We start from the raw sequence: 25,682 nt of genomic DNA, 5'->3' as shown, positions 1-25,682 counted from the left end.
CCTGCCAAGTCACAACACAGCAGCTTTCTAAGAAACTCCTAAAATTCCCTTCCCTAGCAAAGTGATGCAGAAGATACTGATTTTAGGAACTGTAGCTTAGAATACCTGGTGTTTTGAAACCCTTTTGAAGTATCACTGTGCCTGTATTTTCCTCAGCTAAATACATAAAATACTTAATATAATATTAGGATATCTGCCATAAGTTTTACATAATTTGAGCTTAATATTTAAAACCCACCACTACAACAAGTGAATCAATTTCCATAACTTTCCTTTCTTAATCAATTACAGATTTATTTCAGGTGAGTTTAAGACACATAGGCTTCTCCATGTACCAATGAAGCTAAAACTACATGGGCAATCTCTATATAAAACAGCCAAAACCACATGGTTTGTTTTCAGGGTTTCAGTTTTCTATTAGTTCACCAGTGATGAGATATAAATACTCCAATGAAGCCTAGGCTAAATGTATTTTTAGGAGCAGTGGTCTAGAAAATATATAATTAACAAATTAAGAAGCCCAAAATAGTTCCACAGAGCAGCCCACGACACTTCTTCAGCTTGTCACATGGTTGTTGCTGTGCCCAGCTAGAACTGCTCACCAGCAGCATTTTGCTCAGTTTTCATAATTAGCTATAGGGTTTGCACTAATTTGCTTTGGGAGCAGCTCCCATCAGGCACAGAGCAGAAACACTCGTAGTTTACAGGATGACATCTACATCTGTTCCTGAGTTTGTGCCCATGGGGGCTGTGCTCTAGAAGACACAACTATGTCACAAAAACATGTCCTTAGCCCACAGCTGGAGAGATTTAAATCACACTTTAAGTGATTTAAGTGAAAACTCACTAAACTAATTGATGAATTTCAGAGCGTGATAAAACTTTTGAAGACAACAACTATCAGTCTGTGGATCTCTTCACTCAAGTATTTAGATGAAAGCGAAAAGGACTCTAACATGAGTTACTGATTACTTATTGTTCTTGACATGTACAACTAAATATTTGTAAAACTATGCGTTTACAGCACGGACTTAAAATAAACTCATTAAACCCACAACTTTTTGCTCCCAAACAAATATAAAAAGAAAACAATATGGCAGTTTATACCCCGTTTATTAAGACAGAGCCATCTATTACTTAATACACTGGTTGGGTAGCCATAAATCACATTATTTTCTCACTCTATTAAGATGCAAGACAGTTTGGCAACCAAATAACAAAGACAAATTAGGCAGGGTGGAGAAACATTTAAGCTGCAGTGAGTTAAAAACCATCTAAGCTGGGGAGACCTACACCAGCAGAGTTACACAAGGTGCTGGCAGCGGGTGACGCTCGGCATGGCGTGCTTGCCAGCCAACTCCTCGAGTGCCCAGCGGGCCTGCCAGGCCCCTCAACTGGAATGTCAGAAAAGGTCCAGGGACCGTCGGGATGCCGCTGCTTTGGACACCGACCAAAGAGCGCGCCACCAAAGCTACAGTTTCTGTGTAGGGATCGCATAGTTCTTTGTAAGAATGAAGGCTTCTGGTAAGAAAGTTTATAGTGCAATCTGAATTAATTTGTGCCCACAGTGTCATTATTCATTTTCCCAAAACAGTTTAAATATAATTGTGTAGGAATTTGATATCTCTGTAAAGATATTACAAAGCAGTGCTTATACAGTTGGTGACTACATAGATTCAATTTTAATAAATACATCTCTTCAAGCTTTTGCAAAACTACAAGCACGAAAGCAAGAAGTGGCAAAGCAGCCAAGTGCTTCTGTATCTTCCGAAGGCTATTAAAATTCTCAGGGCTCTAAGGAGTTCAGATACCCTATCACACAGGAAGCACACCCCGTGTTCAGTTAACAGCTGCTCAGGGAAGAGCAAAACCTATTTCTGCTTCCTCTTTGCCAACGTGCCACCAAGTTACAGCTCCTGCTGAGAAGTCAGAGAGGTTGCTTTACTCCAGACAAGCAAGTTCAGATATGTTTCTGCTTGTCAGCATAGCTGCGTGCTTAACATGGAAATTTGTAACATGAGCTGTATTGCACAGAGTTACACACTTTTTTTCCTACTGAAGACAAAAAAGGGTCAAGCACCAGGAGCTTCAGCTCATAAATTCATTGTGTTGGCCCTAGGGAACCTTGCTGGTAACAGCTGTAGCCTTAATGCAAATTTACAAAGGGAACACTTACTCAGCTCGAAAAGCATACACACAACAGTTACCCTGATAACAATAAATACAGTATCAGGTTAACATCCTGTTGATAGACAATTTTTGTAAATGGAATATTTTATAAAATTATAAATGGCAATGCTTCATTGAAATAACAGATTTAATTTGCTTCTTGAAACAACTATTCTTAAATCAGTCTGGCAATATGCAAGCAAATTAAGTAAAAGCACCAGATTTCAGTTTTCAAAAGATTGTAAGGTTTAAGTCATCAAGAGATTGTTTGGGGTTTGATTTTTTTTTTAAAGAGTCTTGATTTAAGACAGTGACAGGGGAAAACTTCTAAAAAGCATCTTCAACAGATCCTTATCTCATTGCAAAACATTCACTTTAGGTATTTTGACATAAAAACATCAAACCTTTTCCTTTTCAAAGTCCTCATCAGGAACATTTTCAGTTAAAAAAAAAAGGCTTAAAATTCAGACACTTGAAGTCAACTACATTCAACAGATACAACTCATGGTCAAACTAAATGATTCTCTGTACATAATACTGCAAAAAGGAAAAGAGCAATTAGCAGTGTTACACCATGCCTCATAGGGATTAATACTTTAAAAGCCAACTGATTTGATTTCTACTTTGAAATAAACAGGTATGAAAAATCTCCTTTGGTCACAGTCCAGGGACAACTGTTTAGGTAAGTGTGATGACAGCAGGAAAAAACACACCAATCAACTGGTCATAATATATAAAAGTGCAGGTGAAGATACAAATACAATAGTCCTTTTAATTGCAAAGCATGCCATACACAGACAGAAAATAGACAGAATTTTTAGAATTCCAATATATTAATGCTCATCATATTGGTGTACTTCAGTAGCTTCAAAAAATTCCATGAATGTAAACATGCTTGGAGGCATCTTATTAACATATAAATATACATGTGCCCAATACTTGCAGACTAAGGTTTGGCACATACGTGCTCACTTCACAACAAAACTTTCAAAAAATGAGGCTCAAAAAGTGCTGTCATCATTTTAAATGTGAGTTTTAAATGTCTTAAATGGAGAAACACTATTTTAGAAAAGAATCAACTAAGATTCAGTTCACATTTTTCCATTAAATACTGTCTTTCAAGATAATTTTGGAAAAAAAAAAGAACCACGATGCCTGCAGATATATCTCTCTGGTACTCAGCAACTTCGGACAATGACAATTTCTGTCTTACATGCAATTCTGCAGCAGAGAAAAGCTTTAAAGCATTCTGCAAATATTTTGGCTTGCACATGGAGACTCGAGCAAACAGGTTTTTTACTAGAGAAATTCAGAATTTTTGCTTGTTTCTATGCAGTGCTGAACCTTAAAGTTAAACATGGACTTAAGGATTTGAGTGACATCTGTAAGGCTTGACTTCATATTGTCAAACACTACAGAAAAACAGACACATCTTTTCACAACTTTATGTTTCTGATTTAAGGACCATCATTTTGTAAGCAGTAAGTCTTCAAATGTGAATAAAATTTAAAAGTACATAAATGCAAAACATTAATTAGCAACTTATTTTCTTCACAAGTTCCATTCTGACAAGTAAATTATCTGGACAAGTGTACTTGCCTTACAAGTATTTTCATGAATTATGCATTTAAAACTGATAAACACCATAGACCTGATAAAACTGCTAAGAGACCCTAAACTCGTAGATCCTTCCTGGATACTCAAAATATAGTATATTTTCCTTTCTCCAATTCCACAGGGGCATAAAATACCTTTGGTAAGATTCCTCACAAAACCCTCCTACAGAGTAAGCACTTTCTATAGCTCTTTCTGCTGAAACGAGAATCACCTCAAAAAAACACTTGACAAGACTGAGGCTCAAAAACTCATCTGTCATGTAACCAAATTAGATTGGAACAATACAAGTGTACTTTTTTACATTGAATCCTACAGTTACATTTTAAAAAAAATAAAGCTGTGGTTTGTGCACCTCTTTAAGAAATGTTTAAGATTTTCTAAATGAAACCAGAATGAGAAACACAAATGAGAAATCAACTATTTGCATTCGCCACCTACGAGCATTTTAATGCCTTTAGAACTGAAAATGTATTCATTAAGAAATACACTGCAACTGGAGTAGTCAACACTCAAGTCCATCAAAATTTAAAAAGTGATTCATTTTAGCATAACCACACTAGCAAATTATTCTGTATATTTCAGTGAAGCAGAGCTTTAAAAAAGTTGTAGAGAAATAGATAATTCATTGTTGGCGTGTTTTAGGGGAGCAAATCTCTCCATAAAAATTATTTATACAAATGCAAGAGCAAACTTTCTGAGGTAAGGGTTTGGGGTATTTATTTTTCTTTCCCAAAGATTCCACCACATGATTAAAAATTAGATGAATGTGTATTCCTGACCACATTGACAATGGCACAGCTAGTTCATGACAAGCAACTGCAACAAGAGTAAATGAAAAACAGGTCCCTGCACTGGGACAAAGCTTGGTTGCAGGCTGACTGTATGACACTAATATTGAAAGCAAGAATTGAAGTAAACTCATCTGGCATTCAGATCCGACTGAGAGAACAGTGAGAACGACACAGTGAAGGTACACTTAGGTGCAATTTCATGCTGGTGACTTTTTCCTCTTTTTATGCTTAGAGCAGATTTTAAACCAAGAGTTGCATATCCAATGACACATACACAATTCAAAACTTAAGAGACCAAGAGCACAGTTGTACACATAATTACATAAACTTAGTATTTACATATTCTAAACAAAGTTCCATTTTAACAGTTGAAGTCTTTTAACACATGAAAGAAGATAATCTACTACAAAGAATGCATAACGGGATCACAAACTTTCCACAAGCATATAAACACATGTTTTAAAGTGCTTTCTGGGTGCTTCAGATTAACCCCTCGCAGTATGAGCTATTCTGTAGTGCTGTTCCAGTCATTAGAAAATTATTTAAATCACTCCTCTTCAGGTGCATTGTGAGTTCAGGAATAATGACAACACCACTGATGTAAAAGCTTTAGGCTCCACCAACATAAATGTATACATTACTTAGGTTCAGATGAAGTTGTCAAACACTTTGGTTTATCATAGCTTGGGATAAATATTTGATAGAACAAAAATTGCACCTCTCCACTCTTGAGTTTGTTTTTTTTTAACTAAAAAAATACTCCAACATAAATTGACAGTATTCTTTGGTAAAAACAGGACATTTGGCCAATTTGTGTGTACATCTATTTATCAAAATAGCCTAAAAGTGAACAAATGCCGCTGCTGTACTGTCAATTTACAGGAATAAGCATTCCTCAGTGGGGAGTATCAAAATATTAACCTTAGCAGTTACCTATACAACAAGTTGAAACACCTTCAGCAACCGTTACAGGGGATCAATAATGTTTTAGAACATTTTTTGCTTAACATTTATCCTTTGCATTACAAAAACCTGTAAAATGCTCTATGCCTGCAGACAAGTCCACTACCTTGCAGTGACTACAGAAACGTTATTCAATGGTGTACACTGTCAAGTTGTAACAAAAACCAGGAGTAAGGTGTGCTGACCAGCTAATACACAACTGCACAGTACTTGTGCATTACCTATCCTAAATACTAAGAAAAGCCTATTAAAAATTCATTTAACTGCTACAAGTTAGGTGAATATATAAAAACAGAGCAGATATACAAGTATAACACTGAACATACTGTACTTTATTAGCACAAAAAGCCAGAACAAGGCACAGCAAGCAGAAAAATACATCAATAAAGGGTTAGTGTAGCATACAAGAATAACGTTTATTGTACTTGCAGCCAAAATGTTTCCTACCTCACACAGGTCACTGCCGTAGAGAAGGAAGGAATCAAATACTGTAGCAGCTGGTAAAGAAACTAGGGAGCACTCAGAATTGGTACAAAACATTAAACAGGGGTCAGGGCATTCCAACAAGATTTTAGTGCAAAATATCTAAGATAGAACTACTTTTAAGTTCCATCTCCAAGTAAATAAGCAAACAGAAGTTAGAATCTTGTTTCTAAGTAATCTGTTGAAACTATCATCAGTGCATATTACTTTAAAACATTTTTAAAAGCGCAGATGGAAAGATATTTACAAATAAAGTGTACCAGTACCTTTGAAACCTGACATTTGCTTCAGATATGTCAGATTTTGTACTCTGATTATAATAATTCAACCACTTGTCATGTTCTCCATAAAAATATCAGACAACTTTAAATAATTAAGAATTTTTTTCTTGTCACTATTACCTTCTACTGTGAGTTACTAGCAGTCAGGACACCAAAATCTGTTTTGGAAAAAACCCACAACCTTCTGTTTCACAGCAATAATCTAATTCTGTGTCCTGCCACAGAAGCAGCAATTCACACTGGAAGGTATTTTTAACTGTCTGAGACAGTACTACTTTTGCTAACAATGCCACTTAAATCTCCAAGTGTTTGTAACAGAATTACAGTACTGAGCAGGCATATTCAAGTCTTAATGATTAGGAAACATTATACACTGTGAAAAGCATGATTCATCTGTTAGCCTCAAAGCACCATTAACTCTTAATGGACTGCTTCTAATGAACCGCTCTTCATTACAAGAAAATATTCACTAGTATTTGGAAACTTGTCTGTGATCTAAATTATTACTTAGAGTTGAGGAAAGTTTTCAAGAAGAGAATTTTTAAAAAAATACTTCAAATATTAGCAAAATGCCCCTTCGATAAAGCCTTTCTTTAACAGCATTACATGAATGCCCCATGGGAAATGCCTCATAGTTTCTTCATCCAATTACTACAGCTATAAAAGGGAAATAAAATATTTAGAAATTAGCAAAAATATTTTCACTAGGCCTTAATGAAAAACGTGCAGAATTGTGTCTGCTTATTGTTTCCAAGAGGCATCACAACTTAGTTTGATTAACAGCAGGCAGCATCTGACAGGATACTAACACTCAGCTTAAATAGGGTATTGCAGAAAAGCTAGACGCCATCGGTGCGCTTGCTGCAGTTAAACTGTAATACACAAAAAAAAAAGCACGTTCCAGAAGCTTATTTTGATTTCCTTTTACTTTGTTTTTATAGGTTCCCGCTCCAGCCATCGCACCCTGACTTTTTGTTTATAGTGATACTCCTTTAGAAAGTCTTGCAACATTGAGGGTAGAGGAAGGTCATCGATTCCATCGTACGTAGTGCACCTGCAGATTACCGCCCGGCAGATATACTGCAGACTAAAGGGGAAGGTCCTGTTCAGAGATACGGTGAGCAAGGGTTCAAAGAACATGCAAGAGCTGGGGTCTTTGTAGTGTTCCAGAAGCCCCGTCACGGTGGAGGAGTGGAACACACAGGGGTCGTGGGCATCAAAGCTGAAGTTGTGGTTCCACTGCTCGATGCGCGCGTGCAGCGAGCGGTTGTAGCGGCGGAAGCTCACCGAGAAGAGGTAGTCCTCCTGCGCAGAGTCCCTGAGCAAGAAAGTGCCTTCGGGTTTCCCCTCCAGAAGCGCTTCTGCCTCGTAGCGGTCCATGACGCCCCAGTAGCACGGGTTACCTGTGATCTGGAGCAAGTCTGGCACGAGGCAGTGGATGTAATCGATCTGAGTGTGCACTTTCCAAGCCCCCTGCCTGCCGATATGGCCGTGGCTCTCTCCCGACATCTGACGCTGCTTCTGCCGGCGCGACTGCAGGCAAAGCGTCGTCGTGTCCTCTTCGGAGTCACAGCTCCCTGGAGGTGTTATGGTTTTGTCCCCGGTCAGCTCAGTCATACCAGGGGCTAACTTTGGTCCCAGTTTATACAATGGATTTACCTGTGCTGTAGCTTCAAAAGTGTGTATTTGGGCATTGGGAGGGGGATCAACCCCTTCTTCAATACTAAGCCTACGTCTCTCTCTGAGTCTGTCTTCTTCATCTTCTGTGGAAACCAAGGAAGGATCAAATGTGTCAAAGAAAGTTGAATGAGGGCTCACGGGTGCTGTGTGTTGTTTAATCAGATGCCACTTCTGGGCCAGATCTGAGCCTGCAGGAAAAGGGCATTTCTCAAGCATTAGTTCAGAGAGGTGGATCTTTCTTTTGTTAGAAAACAGAGGTTTGGACTGCTTGCTGTAAGTTCTCATGGGAAAACACAGCCCAACAGTATCTTGGAGACGCTGCCGCAGAGAACGGCTGCCCACTGTCCTGCTGGATACCGCGTCCATGTCATGGACTGAGCTCACCCCGTACCTTCTCTCCCTCCTCTGCAAACCGCTTCGTGTTCTACCAAATCTTTTCTCCGTATCCAAGGAGCTCTGTGTTTTGGTAGAGCAGGAATGCTTCTTCTTCCCACCCCAAGGAGCATGCCGAGAATAAGAGTCCCTTCGAGCGAGCCTGGCTCCTGTGGTGACACATGAGTCATTCTCTTTCTCAATGCTTATTTCAACAATCTGAGGAATTTCTGTGACACAGTTTTGGTTCCGCCTTGCTGAATTCTTTGAAGGACTTAAGCCTAATTGCAAAGCAATGTTTTCTCTCAAAGGGCTGCTGGGCTGTTGTTGAGGCAAGTCACTTATCTGGATGGCTTTCTCTTTACCAGACGAGCAATTATTGGAGTTCACAACTATACTTTCATTTTGGCTTCCACCCTCATGACTAAAGAGGTTCTGGCACCTGTATTTGAAATTGTTCCACATCTTTCCCACTTTATCCATGGATTATGTTATCTAAATCAAGAGGAGAAGAAATATTAAAATAAAAATACAGTTTTAAAACATGAGGATACATCTTCAGTTATCATTTAAGTTACAAACCCAAGATGACTATTATTAACTAAATGAAATACATTTTAAAAAGTGCCCTAGTCTTTGCAGGGTTATGTGGAAGCAAGATGCATCACATCATTTCAACATTTAGAAAAATATCCATATTTTTGATTATTTTCTAAATGAGTATTTAGTAAAATCACCACAAAGAAGGTGTTTAAGAAATTTCAAACATTTCATTTACAAGTAGGCCCTCCTATTTTTCTGTAGGCATGTAGGTAGGTCTGCATAGTTGTATTTGATAAATAGGAAATACACAATCTAAAATCCTTCATTTAAGAAAGAATTTTTAAATCATATGTTAGGTATGACTCCCTGATAAGCTTCCTATAAGCAGCAGTAAAACAAATCCTGAATAAGAACTCTTCAAGTCACTCCAGACTAGGAGAGCTGTTAGTAAAATCCAACAAGTGCACTGCAAATGTCCAGATGCACCATGTAAAAACAAAAGCTCCAGCTGCACACCACATAAATTCCAAGATATAGCTTTGTAAGATTAAAAGAATTAGCACAAAAATAGAAATTTAGGGGGAAAAAAAGCATTCATCCTTATTAGATGAGACAATCACCAAAAGACAATTTTAGAATTATAAAGTCTCTGATACATTAATATAAGCCATATGAAACAGCTGAAAAAAAACCCAGCAACCAATGGTCGGCTTTATTACTTAAGATATAAAAGAATGAAAGAGCCCAAGGAGCTTTTCTATCTTTAGTAGGAACACTTAAAAAGAAAGCAGCTCCACAGCAGAAACACGATGACAGTGAATCATGAAGATACTGTAAAAAGATAAAAACATTAGCAGTGTGTATTCTGAAACTACATCTTTAGAAACTGAGTTTGATAATTGGAACAAGACTGCCAAAATTACAGGACTGCCCTAGGACAGAGAGAAACAGGCTAATTCTGTACTAAAAAAAGTCAGGCAATGCCAAACTAAATTAGATCTAATTAAGTTCTGAGAGAAGTGCTAAACTTAAAAGACTAAAATACGTCATCTTATCTAATTTAACTCTTTATGGAAACTGCTCTGTTCTTTGGAAACAGATTATTTTGCAGCAACACTCCTCTGTTGCTGCACTACTTTTCTGTTCATAACTGGAGAGGAATCTGAAGCAGTGACTAAATGCACTGGGGCTCATGACAAAGTGGATGATAAACAAGTAGGCAATGCTCTGGTGATCCAGCCCACAAGTCCTTACAACAGGAGCACAGCTGTAAGCCTACGACTTTATAGCAGAGTCCACTGAGACTGGAGAGGAGTCAGAGGCACAGCTTACATGAGAAACATGAAAGAGAATGAATTGTAACACCTGACTGTGATAGGAACAAAAAACAAAAGCTTTGTTTCTCACTCTGTCATCAGATGATCCAGCAAACCCAGGTACCCAGCTGCACTAAGCAAGACCACAAGAATTGAGTGTGGATGAGAGAGCTGAGGAAAAGAGGAAATCAGGCCTCCAGTCTCTGAAGGTTACTGGTACAAGTTACCTACAACAGTGCTAAAGGACAATCTGCACAGCACCCATGTGGTTATTAAGGAGGTAAACACTTGCAGAGCAATGTTACACATAGAAGATGCTACACAGGTCCATGTATACATAAACACTGTAAGCAAATGAGCAAAGCACACCTTCCTGATTAAAATAAAAAAATCCTTAAATTCTTTTTTGTTCTGGAGTTGTCTGGATCAAGCTGGGGAAATTCTAGGAGCAGCAGAACTACTAAAATCAGACCACATACAAATTTGCAGGAAGCAGCCAACATGTCTCATGTTATTGCAATGATCATAGCTGTTTGTGGTGTCTCAGAATACCCATGCTGGCCATGGAGGAGCACATGTTTGCTGGCTGCCAGCCTGTCAACACAATACATATAAGGTTGACTTCTACACTTTTGTCTCAAGTTGTAAGTTTTTTATTCTCTTCCTAGACAGAGAGATGTTTAAAATTTTTGGGAAGAGAAAAGAATGAGATAATATTACAAACACCATTCCCTTGGCAAGTCAGGCTAGAAAATGTACACATTTTTGTGACAATGAACTGGAATTACTTTTCCATCCAAACAATCACATGCTATTCAGTGGTGTCTTTTATTCTGAAATTGCTCTTTATTGCTCTTCCTTTGCACCACTAGTCTAAAAGGTCTTAGGGTGGAAAGTCCTCTACATGTGCCCAGAAAACTTCAAGAACAAATAAAAATAAAAACCAACAAAACACTCCACCCACAACCCCCCAGCATACTGGCTTGACAGACTGTACTTTTCTGAAATTAAATTTAAAAGGTTAAGTACTTTTTGTCACACTCAAGAGAATAAAGATACCTTTCTTACCCAGAAAAGCAAATGAGTCACTGTGTCTTGTCTTGAGAATATACCTCAACATGAACTTGCTAGATTCCTTCTTTGACTTGTGGACATGTTTACTACAAAGGGAAAAGCAGAAATTTTGTTAATAGTTAGAATATCTTTTCATTTAGACATTTACTGTTAATCACTGACATCAAATGGATATTTTACTATTTATTTCTGAAATGTGTCCATGTAACTGCCTGGTCTTTATATATTTTTAATGCATATTAACATAAACAAAAAACTTCACAGAACTTGCTTTTTCTATACATTAACAACATTTGTCAAGTAGTCATGGGAAGGACTCTGAAATAAAACTTTTGACAACCAAGAGCAAAGCCACAGTATCTGGATCATTGAAGTGCCAGGCACAATGGGCATAATCAAGCCTATGAAATGGTTCCCCCACATTTTGGTTTCAAGTTGTGGTTGGCAGTGCTGTCAGATCACCACATACTGTCTCTCCTCCTTGTTTCCAGCTGCTACATCACATCAAAAGGCAGCTAAAAATACACACTTTTCTAATATTACTTTTCCAGGTAAGCAACTGCTGTACTCTCCACAAGGATGTTACACGATTGTGAAGCAAGAGCAATATGAACCATGATTCTAAAAATGGGAAAGTGGAATACAAGACAAGTTCTTTATTAAAAGAGTAGGTCAGCAGTTCCCTAAAATAATCATCATTGTTTTTCAGAAATCCAAGAGGAGTCAAGGGATTTAATATGCTCACACCACTGTCAGAAATCTAACAGTAACAGAACAGAGAAGATTTATTTGCTTCTCCATGCTAGATTCGGGAATAGCAGTAAGAGTTAAGAGAAAACATTGGGAACTTATATTAAAGATTTACACACAGAACAGGAAGAAAAATATTGAAATGTACTTCAATGAAAAGCTACAGGGTTGAGCAATCTCTAAGTGGATATTAAAAGTTAATATTCCTATGTAGAAACTCCAGAGCAATGGCAGCAAAGTCCAAGTATTACTAGTTTCCATTCCCTTCTGGAGGCACTAAAATTGCTGAAACATTCCTAAAGTTAGGCCACACTATTGCTATTGAGATTCCATAAAAGTAACCTTTTCAGAGAGCAACAGAGTGACAAGCACCAAGGATTAAGTCGATGAAGATCAAAGCACAAGTACAGTTCTTCTGCAACTGTAACAGTTACTCTCACTTATTTTGTTCTGCATTATGTTCCTAGCAAGTTTACAAACACAAGACAGTGTTCCTATTAAAATGTGTTCAGTGCAAGGCCTCAACAGAGCAAATGCAAGGTAAAGTTGCTAGAACAAGGGCTATCCAACTTTAAACAAAACCTTACTCGGAACATTAGCTCATTCAGCCCTCTGAAGTTCGTCTTCATTGCAAACAAAACCAGAGATACTGTTTTACTGGGCACAGGTGGCAAAGGGGCTGCATGCAAACCATTTTAACTCATCAAAAATTCAAAGAACTCACATGGATGCTTATCCTGAAGTGTCATGCTTCATGGCACTAGCTTTATATATCCCCATTCTTCTCAGTTCTGCTCAGAAACATGAGCAGTCAATACACACCTATCACATCACCACTGCCAGCCAGCTGACACGGCCTGTGGGACAAACTGCCAGGTGGCTCCAGGTGGGAGTGGTTTCTTTGGGAACCAGCCTTCCCTAATGGAAAACAGTTCCTTGAGTTTGGCCAAATTGTCTCAGTTAAACATCTCAGACTTGTGTTAGAATAAAAGTTGAGTCACTGGTAAAGTATTTAAAATTCAACCTAGTGATTTTAAATTACTTTAAACCAATGTGCAACAGATGTGTGGTTTCACAGATTTCTTGTGGCAGCACTAAGCTTGACAAAATAAAAATTGTTTCTGAACTGGTTCTAAAGCGATCCTAATTTTACAAAGGAGCACCGCCAGTGGTTATTCTAGCCTAAACAGGAAATCCATTTCATTCCATCAAAATCCACAAAGTGAATCCAACCATTTGTAGATTTTCTAAGGAAAAAAAAAACCTCAATTGTTTCTTCTTAGAAAACTAGAGGTTCTACTGATGTTCTTACCACAATCTCTTTTCAACTAAAAATTATTTCTACCTACTTTGAACTGGCATAAATGATCTTAAAAATAACATATAATAAGCACTCTATAGGGATTACAGAAGCAATGAGCAGCAATACCTTAGTGCTATACTCCCATTTGCAGTAAATTTAGAGACATTCAAATGCATGAAGTTTGCATGATTGTAGTCTTCAAGTATTCTGAGAGCACAAATACTGAGACAACAAAGAAATTTCAAGCAATGTGATAAAGCTACACTTGCAACTTCTTTGCAATCCTAAAATATCACATATTAACAGATTACTGTGAAAACTCAGACCATTCCTTCCAGAAATGTCACAGGCAGAGAGATCTGCCTAGATCTTGTGACTTTGTAGGAACACTATTCAAAGTCAAGGCTGTGCTCTGTCTGGAAGATAATATACTTGTTTCACTCTCACAGTTCACCCAATTTAAAATTTACTCAGTATGGTTTATTATATTCAAAGTATTAACTTCTAATAATGTACCATCTTCACAAAAGGTGATATACTGCACAAACTATGATATCTTACAGAACAGGCTCAAAAAAAAAAAGAACCTACAAAGTGAAGTTGCTAGAAACCTGCACACTGTTTAGCTCAATATTAGCTGGAGCCTGCACAGGCAAACTGGCTACCACATTCCCTGAACCTGGTGCATGGACCACAGAGGTACAAGCAAAAGCCTGGAGGGAAACACTGCTTCTATTTGTGCCATTCCTCAAAATGATTTGCTGAGCAGTGGCAAGAGACTCTTGTTAAAGACACTGTTTCCATTAAGGGCTGCTTGCTGAAGAGGTCACTGCCCTGTGTGCCCGCTGCCAAATGCCCACTGCAGGCTCCTGCTGCAGGGATGCCCTGAGGGAGCTGCTCCCACCGGCGCTCCTCAACCTCATCCAGTCACAGTGAGGAAGGCTGGCAAGCCCTGCATCTGAAGTAACCCACTCGAGGAAGGAAGGGCAGTACTAAGGATTACAAAGCAATTTTCCTCCCTTCCAATGCACATTCCAGAAATAATGAATTACTACTGTAATACTAGAGATAACGTTTCTGAAAAACAAGGAATTTGTTGGCTCAAGAGGAACCATGCATTTTTCTACACACACAAAAATGTTGCTCACTGCAGACAGCTCAAAGAGCTGATTTAGAGGCCTGGAAGGAAAAGGTGGCTGCTTCTCTTTTATAACTAAAGAAGGTAAAGGGGCCAAGTGTCTCAAGTGCTCATGAAAGCCTTATTAGGATAAAGTACTACTGGTTTTTAACTATTAGGCTTTGATAAATTGGAAGTGCAGTTGCATAGGAAGATGAATATGAAGCTTTGAATCCCCAAACCAAAACTCAAACCTGCCAGAGAAGAGGTAAAGGATACAGAGCTACATTTCCAACAACACACAGAATTGGCCTAAGTCAGCACTGCAACCAAAAGAAATGGCGTCAGCCTCTTCCTGGCCACCTGTGCTGGTGCAGGAGGTGGTCTGTACACCATATGGCTGCTCAGTCAACCAGCTCAAGGAACTGATCCAGCCTAAAATGAATTCTCAGAAAAAGTCTCAATCATTTACTCCATCTGGTTTATGACTTCTGTACAAACATTCAAGTTAACACATGGGAGGATCAGATGAGGAGGGAGGAAGCAGCAGCCAGGGCAAGATTGCTTCCTTCCACAGCAGCACTGGTTAGTTCTGCTGAAGTTATGATGTTCTTAGATGGCTACTTCGAAGAGAAATCTCCATTCTCAACTGTGGGGTTCTGGCTGCAAAGAAAGAGATTAGGACTCTATTTAAGATGCTGCTTTGAACACTTGCATTGAAAGTTCAGCCACTGAAAAGCTTTACTTCAAAAATAAAATGCTGAGTTGGCCTGATGAGTTTTGCTAAAATACAAGGAAAGCTGCAAGCTTCAAGGACTTAAGCTGGCAGACTGTCAAGTCAAAGCCAAATAATGATATTTTGCCATTGCTCCAACTCAGAGTAAGAAGTAAGCTCCTCCTCCCCCTCCTTGGTGCAGATTTGCATTGAGCAAAATTCAGTCTTAGCTTGGACAGCTGATGTTCTGCCAGTTTCTCCTCAAGCAGCTACACATTGGTAACTTCAGTCCAAAAATACTGCTCCAAGGCTCAACAGTGGGAACATTCTTGTAAGCCCCTTACTAGGCTTTGGGTTTCCAAAAGGACAATTTTGGGACTATGTGTGTTCACCCTGCATTGAAAAGCACTGTACAGTTGCTATTCACTTCTTAGCTGATCAGAAAATCTGAAATCCCTGAAGCAGACAAGCCATCAATAAAAGAACAGAAAGTTATGGCACTGAATCCAAACTAGAGACAACTGCTTTTTCAATACTTCTTTCCCTCTACTTACACAAGTCTAGTAGGTAATAACCATAATGAGGAAAACTGGTAGTTCTAATTATGTAAGAATCACAGAGCAAACATGAGTTTCAGATATTAAAACAGAAATAACACTATACAGATTTACCAAGAACTCCACATAGCAGTAGATTTCTATGCTAGAAACTGCAAATTCAAGACAATGGCACACATCAATTCCAAGTCAAGAAACCTTCAAATCATTTAGGCAGTATCCTGATGGCAGCCACTCATTGTAACATGTAAATCCACACAAGCAACATTAAATTAAAGCAGTTTCCTTTAAGCTACCTCCATACACCTTAAGCAGGCAATTCAATTTCACCTTAACATTTAAAAAAAAAACCAAAAACAATGAGCATTAAGTTAGCAAAGTAAAATACCTGCCATGAAAGGGAACTCTAGGTGATTTAGTGTAGTAATGGCTCCCATACTGTTACTTTTAACTCTTCTCACATAGAAGCTGCCACTATACTTTTTAAAAATTCATGTGGATAGAATAAATGGTTCCAGTCAGTGTTCAAGTTAAGTACAGCAGCCCTCTTGGTGACTTCTGCAAAAGCCATAAATACTCCAAGAAAAATGATGGAGCTCTCCCCTAGTAGAGAAGAATTTGTTTCTACTTCTAAGAACACTAATGAAGCATATCCTCCTCTACAAAGTTCTAAAATATAAATAGGTATCAAATTGATAAAAAGAGTGATCTAATGGTTATTTGTATGTAATTCTTGGAAGTTCTGAGTTAAGAAAAAGCATACCTTAACAGCTGTGCCTCACTAAAAGCAAAGGAAATTGGAAGCAAGGTTGAAAAGATGAGTCAAATCACATCCCACATCTTTGACAAGCTCAGTAAAAACATCCAATTTAATATATTTTGTAAACAGAGCATTTCATTCAATTGCAAATGGCCTATTTTCCAAACATAATCCTTCTGTTCTGGGGTCAATTTATACTGGTTTAACAGTCCTATTTCTTCTCACTACATTTTTCAAAAGCTCAACAGCCTGTCTAATGCCTCTCCCTCACCACTGTACCCATGCCCCCCATCAGCTTACAGGCACCTCCTGGACACAGAGCTTTGCTCATGCACCCTTCCCCTGTGTCCTTTCAACCTGACCAAGAAAAAGATCATGTTCTCCAACACAAACTAGCTACCTGCCACCTCTTATCAACTGATAAAACCAAAGTTGTACTTGTCTTTCTCTAGCAATGTACCTAGAAGTGACCACATAGGGAAAAGCATTATTGCCATTCATGAAATTTGCAGAAAAAATAAATTAAAGCAGTCATTCTCTCAAATTTAAGTGAAATGGAGCCAAAAGTTCAAAAGTTTCTAAAACCATGACAGCTGAGAAGAGTAACAGCCCAAGCTGCTACCCAGTTACAGCTGTGCTTACAGCAAGCAGGAGGTGGCCTGAGATGGACAGTTCTAATAACAAACCTAAAGTGACCTTCATAATGACTTAACTCCCAACTCACATTCTGCCATGCCAGAAGTTTGGCAAGTAAATGCTATCACTACAGCACCACTGTAAATCTTAGATCAGTTTCTGTACAGAATATACTTAAATAAAATAGAAAACTGAGTAACTGCAGAATGAGACCAGGGGATTTAATCTGCAAAGCATTTGGCAAGCAAGGAGTTAAAATCCTGCCTAAGACTAGCCCACAGCTGCTGTCAGCAGTCAGGCTTGTCAAGAGAAGCTCTGGGCTGTCTTGACAAGACTAATTGGCAGCAAGCACCTGGTTCCCCAGGCTGGGCCTGGGGAAGGTAAAAGAAGATAAACCCTGCAAAGAAGAAGGAGAAGCAGCTGGAAGGCTGCCAGTAGGTCTAGCCCGTTTCATGTTTTCACTTTAATCCACAGGCAACTTTATCCTAGACTATACGCAGCTAGAGCTATCAGAAACATTTCAACTTCCCAGCTGAAGGAAACCTGTGCTTTGTGGCTCTGTACCTGCAAGTTCTGCCAGTGAGCACTCACCAAGCCTTGGAGTGCAGGGTCTCGCTGCAGCACAGCCAGCTGCAACATCAACACCAGCACTGAATTCCAGTGCAACTGACATTTTGGTTTTCTAATGCCACCATTTGCTTAAAGGTGTTACCATAACTTTAAAATTATGGACTAAATTGCCAGAAAATCTAAACTAAGACTGTTCCGGATATTCTGTACATTGAACAGATAAAGCATGAGCAATGACAACTTATGAACATTGCAAATTAAACTGCATCTTCAAAAAAAGTTAAAAAAAAAAGGTTAAAAAAAATCCCCAACATTCTGGAAAGTAGCTAGAAGTAGAATGTATGAGGAATTTTAAGTGGGATTTCCAGAAAAGTTAAAAGACTTTAAAAATATTTTGACCTCTGCTAAGAATCATGATTTCAGTGAATGTGAAGCTTTCTGAAATTCTGCCCTTGGTTTTTTCATATTAAAACTCAAGTAAAAAAAACTTAAAGAATTAGCCTTGCAGGTTTAGCCCCTGAGGTAGGAAGATCTTTCTTAGGGGTAAGGAACAAAAAAAAAAAAATCCTTTAGTTAGTTTAGCTGAGTTTGTATAACTGAACCAACAAGCATCTAGTTATATATAGACATACACAAAAATTGATATATGTAAAATATGTATAATATCAATATACATCAGAAATTCCTGTGTGCAAGATAGCGTAATGACAAACATTAAAATGTCAGAATGAAATTTCTTCAAAACAAATTGCTCAGCAAATACATTGATTATGTCTTGGCCAAGTTTTACATTTTAGGCATTTTAGCTTGCTAGTCAAGAATTCTAACAATGTAGAGCAGCACTAAGTTTCCACATCTTAAAACTGGAAATGTGGAAGTGTACTTGTACATAGTCTCAGTCTGAAAAACACTGCAATCAATAAGCATTAATGCCAATTGATGGTGCTTGGGAGAACAAAAGATTACAGTGGAACAGCTTGATAGTCAACCCATGTCAGCAGTAGAACAACCTCACCCAAAGAGGCAGAGTGTATCACTGTGCTCTTACCTGGGACACCACATGAACCATTGCAACATTCCTTTAACTGCTCATGATACTAAGCAGTACCAATACAATGATCCATAGGTAATTTCTAAAAAGAAAACACCCCAGGGTAATGAGATTAAAAGTTACTGTGTTTAGTTACTGCTCTAGCAAAAACAAAAAATGTTTCTCTGCCTGACAGCAAAGGGTCCAGCCCTTTGCAACACCTGCTCTCCATTTGTGTTCAGACTGCTAATGAGTAATCTAGAGGCTCTCTTGGTCTCCACTCATGAGCTTCATGACTCAGTGTTTTTTTAAAAAAACAAACAAAAACAAATATAAACACCTAACCAAAAAAACCCACCCCAAAACCAAACCAAGACAAACAAACAAAAAAAACCCCAAAACCCACCCACACCACACTTTCCTTGCGCCATGCAAAAACATGAATGCCCATGATTCAAAACACAGGATCAAGACGTACCATAAAAGCTTCAAGGAATAATATCTAACCCTTCACACAGTCAGAAATGTAATACTATGACTACCTGCACAGGATATGCATTACAGAGACTGAACAAGCACTGATAAGAAAATCAGGTCTTTCCTCTTAAGTGCATCAGTTGCCTCAGTCCATTACAACTGAGGTGCTAACTAGATTATTACACTACTATCTTATCTTCAAGGTGCTAGGCTACATTGCACAGGAAGATGAAATAGGACAGCAAGATAATATGTGGCTACATCTTTCTTCTCTGCTTTACATAAAGCAATCAGTTAAATAAAAACTATTTTAATGAACTGCCTATTCTAGCAAAGAGGCACCTGTGCATGTTATGTAAGTGAGCCCCCACAGGATGAGAATTTTCTAAGAAAAATATACGTATTTGGTTAGCTCCTAAATTCTTCTCAAAATATAGAAATGCCTTGTCTTTTGAAATCACCTATCCAATCCAAAAGCTGACTCCAGTTATCACTCAAGGATTGCTGCAGCAATACCCCAGCCATGAATCACTAATCCACTGGTTAGCTAATGGGCATTCCTATTAATCAATAGGCAAATAGCCTACCTAAAAAGACAACTCACTAACCTGTGGTCCCACTTGAATACCTGCACACCAGCTCATTCAGTATTGGAAAGCTGCTTGGTATCCAAGGGCTCCTATCCAATATGGATGAACACAACTTACAGGCTGCAGGAACTCCAAGAAGATGCAGACCAGAAAAATGAATCTTTACACCACCATTGCCAGCTGCCTGGGGCTAATAAAACCTGTAATGCTCTTTGGCCCTGTGAAAGCAGAGACTCAGTTGCATGAATGGCCTACCCTGCTTGAGCAGGGAGGTTGGACCACATCATCCACTGCAGACCCTTCCTTCTAACCTTACCTATTCTGGCATGCTGTAATGGCTTAAGAGGCTGCATTCCATGCAGGAAGAGCCTGCAGCACCACAGAAAATTGAGCAAACCTAAATCAATGATTACTGAGTGATACACTTGTCAGAGGGCAGCTATTGAAGAGTACAGCTCTTTCTAGGTTGTTTCTCATGAACAGAATTTAGCCATAGAAAGGGCACCCTAAGGGTGACAGTCCATGATAATTAATCTACCACTGCTTTGCTCCTATTAAAAAGGATATTCTTGCTTCCCTCCCATCCCCTTGCATCAGTTCCAGCATTCATCTCACCTCCATTTTCACCATAAGCTAATTGATGGAAGCATCAGACAGACAAACAGCACTTCAATGAGAAAAAAGAAGCCAGAAGAGACAAGTGATAGCATGGAGGTAGGAGAATTTGAAGTCTTATGCCAAGAGAAGGAGGCAAAAGAACCATGTCTACCAGCAGCAGTGAGCCATTAATGCTGGTTTAGCCATTTCTGTGAAACCTACTCCTTAATGTTAACCAGATTCTCCTTATAACCTGAAACACGTTTTATTAAATCAAAATCTTAATTGTAAAACAAAAACTAAAACTTAGCTTCAAGACTAACACTCATCTAGAAAAACACTGTACCCTTCAGAAGATCAGGAACTGTAACACTGCTAACAGGGAAAATTATTATTATTAAAATATAAGAAATATTCACCTTTATTTTTTCAAAAAGGTGGTTCAACTGCTACTTGAAAGACCAGACATTTTCTGGTATTTTTTTATAAAGAACAGGAACATTTTAAGAGCACAGGAGCAACCTGTTCAATAAAGAGTTCAGAAAGTTTTGATCCTTAAGTATCCTCCATGATGAAAAATACTTTGATTCTTGATGCAAAAAATAAATTTTAAAAAAGTCATTATGAGACATGGCAATTTCCACATCTAACAACTTTCACCCAGGGGACAGGAATTCCTGAAGAAAAACATGCAGCATGGTGACCACAAGAATGAGAAGTCCAAATTCTAGATTCAAAACTAGATGAAAACTAAGAAATTTTCTTAAAATACTTATGAACAGTCACAGCTGGAGCACCCTTCAAACCATTCTATAAAGTTGTAGGGTCCAAATAACTAAAACCAGTTGTGCAAGTTCAGAGATCTCAAACTCTTCTGCTACAGACTGGCAGGACTCTGCCACTTAGGTGGGGGGAGGGAAACCCCAGAACACTGCCTAATGTTTGACTGTACACAAGGCTACAAAATTCTGATTGCACTGGCACCAGTGGCACACAGACATACAAAATTAACTTGTAGGTAACTTAAAACATGTCATGATTGGAAGAAAAATTATTTATTTTCATAAGAATTCTGATCAACAGGCAGACTGGAACATTCTTGCAGCAAAATCTGTTTGCTCCTATACTGAATGAACATGGAAAAGAAGCACCTGATGCAGCAAGGTACCAACTTCCCAAGAAGTTCACACTGCCACAGTGGGTTCTGCTGCTGGTTCAGAGGAAGGACAGCAAAGAAACTCAGGGAAAGCTCTCTCACACAGCTCCGAACACCTACATAATTGACACAGATTTTGCTACAGGGGAAATGCTTTTGAAAAAAGAAATTTTCAGCTGTGCTGTGTCAACAGGCAAGGCCCTCTTTCTTAAACTATTCACCTTAAAAACAGCAAAGAAAGTCAGTCTACTTGGTGGCCCCAAAGTCTTTTCCCAATGGGACATGATTCTGAAAATATTTTTTCTCATTTTCCTTTTTACAAAATAATTTATTTACTATTTTCACCTAATGCTTCCTATCATCAGGCACATTCAATTGCTTTCTCTAGCCTTCTGATTTGGTCAGAATTTCACAGGCTAGGTAGCTACCTAAAATAGTTCTTTAAAGTCTAAGTTGTTGGAAAAATGTCAAAAAAGTTACATTTTGGTCGCCTTTAAAAAGCCACCACATCATTTTATAAATTCAGGAAGTTCAGCCTTTGTGTGGAGTATCTTCTGCTATCTTTACAAAAGTTCAGATAAACTTGGTCCAGTTTGGAACTTCTGAAGAAAAATACCTTTAGGTTCATCAGCCTAGTAGTCTTTTGAGATTTTATCTGTGAAGGTCTCTGAAGAATCCTATTGAGTTATTTTGGCTGTCACAGCACTGAGTCCTGACCAAATGCAGAGACCCTGTGTGTGGGCAGTGACTGAGCACCCCCTACAACCCCAGCTATATACATGGGTGTGATGAGTGACATCCTCATCATGCTCAGAAGTAGCAAAGGCATTCAGATACAGAAGAAGCCAAGCTTTAGCCCAGTATGGACACCTCAGCTTCTCTTGAGTCTTAACAAAAAGTCACAGTCAAAATACCAGTGTTGGCAGGAGCCTGGAGGTACTACAGAGCCAATGGGGCAGGAAAGGAGGAGGCACAAGTGCATGATTCTGAAGCTGACACATGTCAGGGCTGTCTCAGAGATTTCCCAGCTGGCTTTGTGCCATAGGAGCCCCTCAATCAATTAACTTGGGACAATTCTGGCTCCCATGCTCTGCACAGCTTATTGCAGCCGAGAAATGTACTTGAAAGAAAAACCCTGCTGAGCATACAGAATGCAGAGAGTCTCCAGGGTGCCCCACAAAAAACAAAACAGAAAACTGTCATGTCCAGATCAGAAATTTTCAAGAAGAGAACTGGCTCAATTTTTACAGATTTTCATGTAAAATTAAAACAATACTGCTCAGCCAGAGGCTGCCCACAGACAAATTTCATAAAAATGTTCCAGTTCAGAGGTGCACTACAATATTTCAAAGTAGAGACTGACATCAAAAAAAGGCACAATTATTCTAGTTCTGTTTCTGAAAACAGATGAAGAATTTTGGCAAAAAGCTTTAACCAAAATTAAACTCAAGGCAAAGAAAAGCCTCTAAGTATTTTGGTCCAGGAGATCAGAGATCAGGAAAGTTATAAATAATTGAATATACCAGCTCTCAAAATTTTTCCAACACTTCCTATTATCTGTGGAAGAAACAGATGAAGGAAGAACACCACTGGGAACAATGACTTGTGTGAACTCCCACTTTCACTTAACCAGCAATGCTCTTTGTTACAGAAGTCTACAGCTGGATAACAAAACAGGGTGCTTTGTCAATTATACAAAATCAAACCATTCAAATTGTGCATTCTGACTTTTCAAACTGCTGGGTGAACAGCTGGACACTCTAAGTGGTCATCTGTGTGATGACCAGTGTCAGGTTCAGTGAAATGACAGCACAGGATGGAGCCAGCAAACACAAATAAAACATAATAATATCTTCCTTTCTAAAAATTCCAATTGCTTGTTCACTCATTGTGATCAGGTAACATTAACACTCTATACCATCTTATTTCTTCCTGAAAAAATCAGCAGGTAAATCAGAGTGATCTTTGCAAGCCTCAGAGACAGACTCAACTGGAAGACTTCACAGCCTTGATCCCAAACAATGTCATCCTAAGAGAGCAAACAAGTGAAGCAACATGGGCATATCCAGGGACAATATTCTCCTAAGTTAATACTGACAGTAGAGGACTTTTAGGCCTACAGCAAACAGGAGCTAAAGTCCATAAGGACAAGATCAGACTCCTCAAAGAAAAACCCCACCTCAACAGTAAGAAAATACATGAGGAGAGTATTTTTCCTTCACTCTTCTGACTCTCTTACAAGCAGTCCTGGACATTCTAATTAAATTCCAATCACATATAAGTGAAATCAGAAACAGCCATGGCCGTGAACTCTTTACATCCAGTTACTGTTGTTCAACTCCCACTATGGGTAATTGTAAGCTATTTGAAATATCACCACACCAGCACTACCTGCACCCAGCCTAAAATTATTGCAATACCTTTGAACACAGCTACATTTGGTACAAAGTTACCTTTGTCTAATTACTCTTTTTTGTTGTTGTTGGGTGTTTGGTTTTTGTTTTTTTTTTTAGCTTGTTTGTTCTATAGAATAGAGTATTTCAGTTGAGAGAGACCTACAATAATCACCTGCTCTAACTGCCTGACCAATTCTGGGCTGACCAAGTTAAAGCACATTTTAAAGGCAATGTCCAAACATCTCTGAAACACTGACAGGCTTGTGGCATTGACCACCTCCCTAGGGTGCCTGTTCCAGTGTTTGAACAAATGCTTCCCAATGTTCAGTCTGAACCTGCCCTGGAGCAGCTTTGAACCATTCCCACACATCCCATCTCTGGATGCCAGGCAGAAAAGCTCAGCACCTCCCTCTCCACTTCCCCTCTCAGGGAGCTGTAGAGAACAATGAGGTCATGCTCAGCCTGCTTTTCTCCAAACCAGACAAGCCCAAAGCCCTTGGCTGCTCCTCACAGGACATTGCTTCCAGGCCTTGCACCAGCTTTCTTGCCCGCCTCTGGATGCAACATATTCCCAAAACAGATTTCCATGGTCATTTGTCTTTCCTACCTGATGAGAAGGGAGAAAAATGCAAAAGCAGAAATAATTCTTTTACCAGGCTGGCACTGTGTTACAGCCCAGGGATTTGGCACCACAGCACCTGTGGTTGTGCTACTGCCAACACACTGCCAGCTTCAGCTTGGCAAGGATGGCACAGAACTCCACTTCCCTCACTTCATGGTACGCTCCTTTGCTGCTGCTCCTCACCAAGGAGGCTCAAGTCTGTCTTTCTGTCTGCTCCCACAACAAGCAGAGTGCATGAATACACAGTTTACCCCCAGCTATTTGACTCCTGCACACACAGGACAGGTCTGCTTGTGCAAAGCCTTTTGAGTAGCAACTTTGTACACATTTATTTGAGCCCCAGGCTCAGCTCCTGCATAGAGGCATCACTTCCCTTTAGAGCTAAATACACAGTTCAACTCCAAAATTAGTAAAAAGACAAAATAACATGCAAAGCTAAATGAATGGGAAACAAAGATTAGGAGTACTGCATTCAGCTATACTTAAAGGATTTGCAAACAGTGCTGTACTGGTAGGCCCACTAGCAAGATTTTGTAATAGAGAGTTACCTCTGTACACTGACATTCTCTTGGAGATTTGGCTTTCTTTCATCACTGTCCCAAATCAAAGACCAGAATGTTTTCATACGTAGCTGTATCTGTAACACCACAATTCTTATCTACAAATCACAAGGGTTTCCAACAGCAAAGACCAAGACTATTTTCCCATGCTAACAACAAACTCCTCTATGTTTGCAAAATACTTCCCTTTGGATCATTCCTTATAGCAAGACTATGATGTTTTTGTAAAAGAAAAGTGCATCCTGGGCATAAGGAAAACTTACAGTGATTAATGAAACCACAGAACTAAACATCCTTCAGAAGAGAGGCATCAGCTGAGCACTCTCACACGCTATTGAATGACTAAAGTACGTCATCCTGCTGCCTCAGAGCACCACTGCTGCCTCTTCAGCCCTCCAGACTGCAGGAAGGCACATAAACAAGCAAGGCAGAACAGAAGAAGTTCTGTTAGGTATGTCATCCATGATGTCAGCATATTCTTAAATCAACAACTGCTAACTTACTGTCCCCTCTGAATTCAGAATAACTTGAAAAAAGACAGGGTACCATGCTTTAGA

The 25,682-nt window shown here is 39.0% G+C and overlaps 1 protein-coding gene across 5 annotated transcripts in view; it reads right to left on the bottom strand.

Annotated features, from left to right (window-relative positions):
* Window positions 1-4,488: 4,488 nt before the first annotated feature.
* The window catches only part of SOCS5 (suppressor of cytokine signaling 5), a 30,435-nt gene continuing 9,241 nt past the window's right edge, over window positions 4,489-25,682 (bottom strand). For 2 of the 5 annotated variants that reach the window (XM_054279859.1, XM_054279858.1), the window contains exons 2-3: window positions 11,284-11,375; window positions 4,489-8,851 (exon numbers count right to left, since the gene is read on the bottom strand). In XM_054279859.1, coding sequence (XP_054135834.1) covers window positions 7,229-8,839 — 1,611 coding nt within the window. In that variant the 5' untranslated portion in view covers window positions 8,840-8,851; window positions 11,284-11,375 and the 3' untranslated portion in view covers window positions 4,489-7,228. Of the gene's footprint in view, window positions 8,852-11,283; window positions 11,376-18,745; window positions 18,765-25,682 lie in introns of those variants that run through there. The other 3 variants (XM_054279862.1, XM_054279861.1, XM_054279860.1) reach the window with 2 other exon arrangements.

Source organism: Melozone crissalis, unplaced genomic scaffold, assembly GCF_028551555.1.
Source record: "Melozone crissalis strain CALT ecotype California unplaced genomic scaffold, PUWL_Pcris_2 ptg000027l_1, whole genome shotgun sequence".
NCBI classification, from domain to species: Eukaryota; Metazoa; Chordata; class Aves; order Passeriformes; family Passerellidae; genus Melozone; species Melozone crissalis.
Note: the sequence above shows the minus strand (reverse complement) of the source record. Positions and strands in the feature narration are given on the sequence as shown.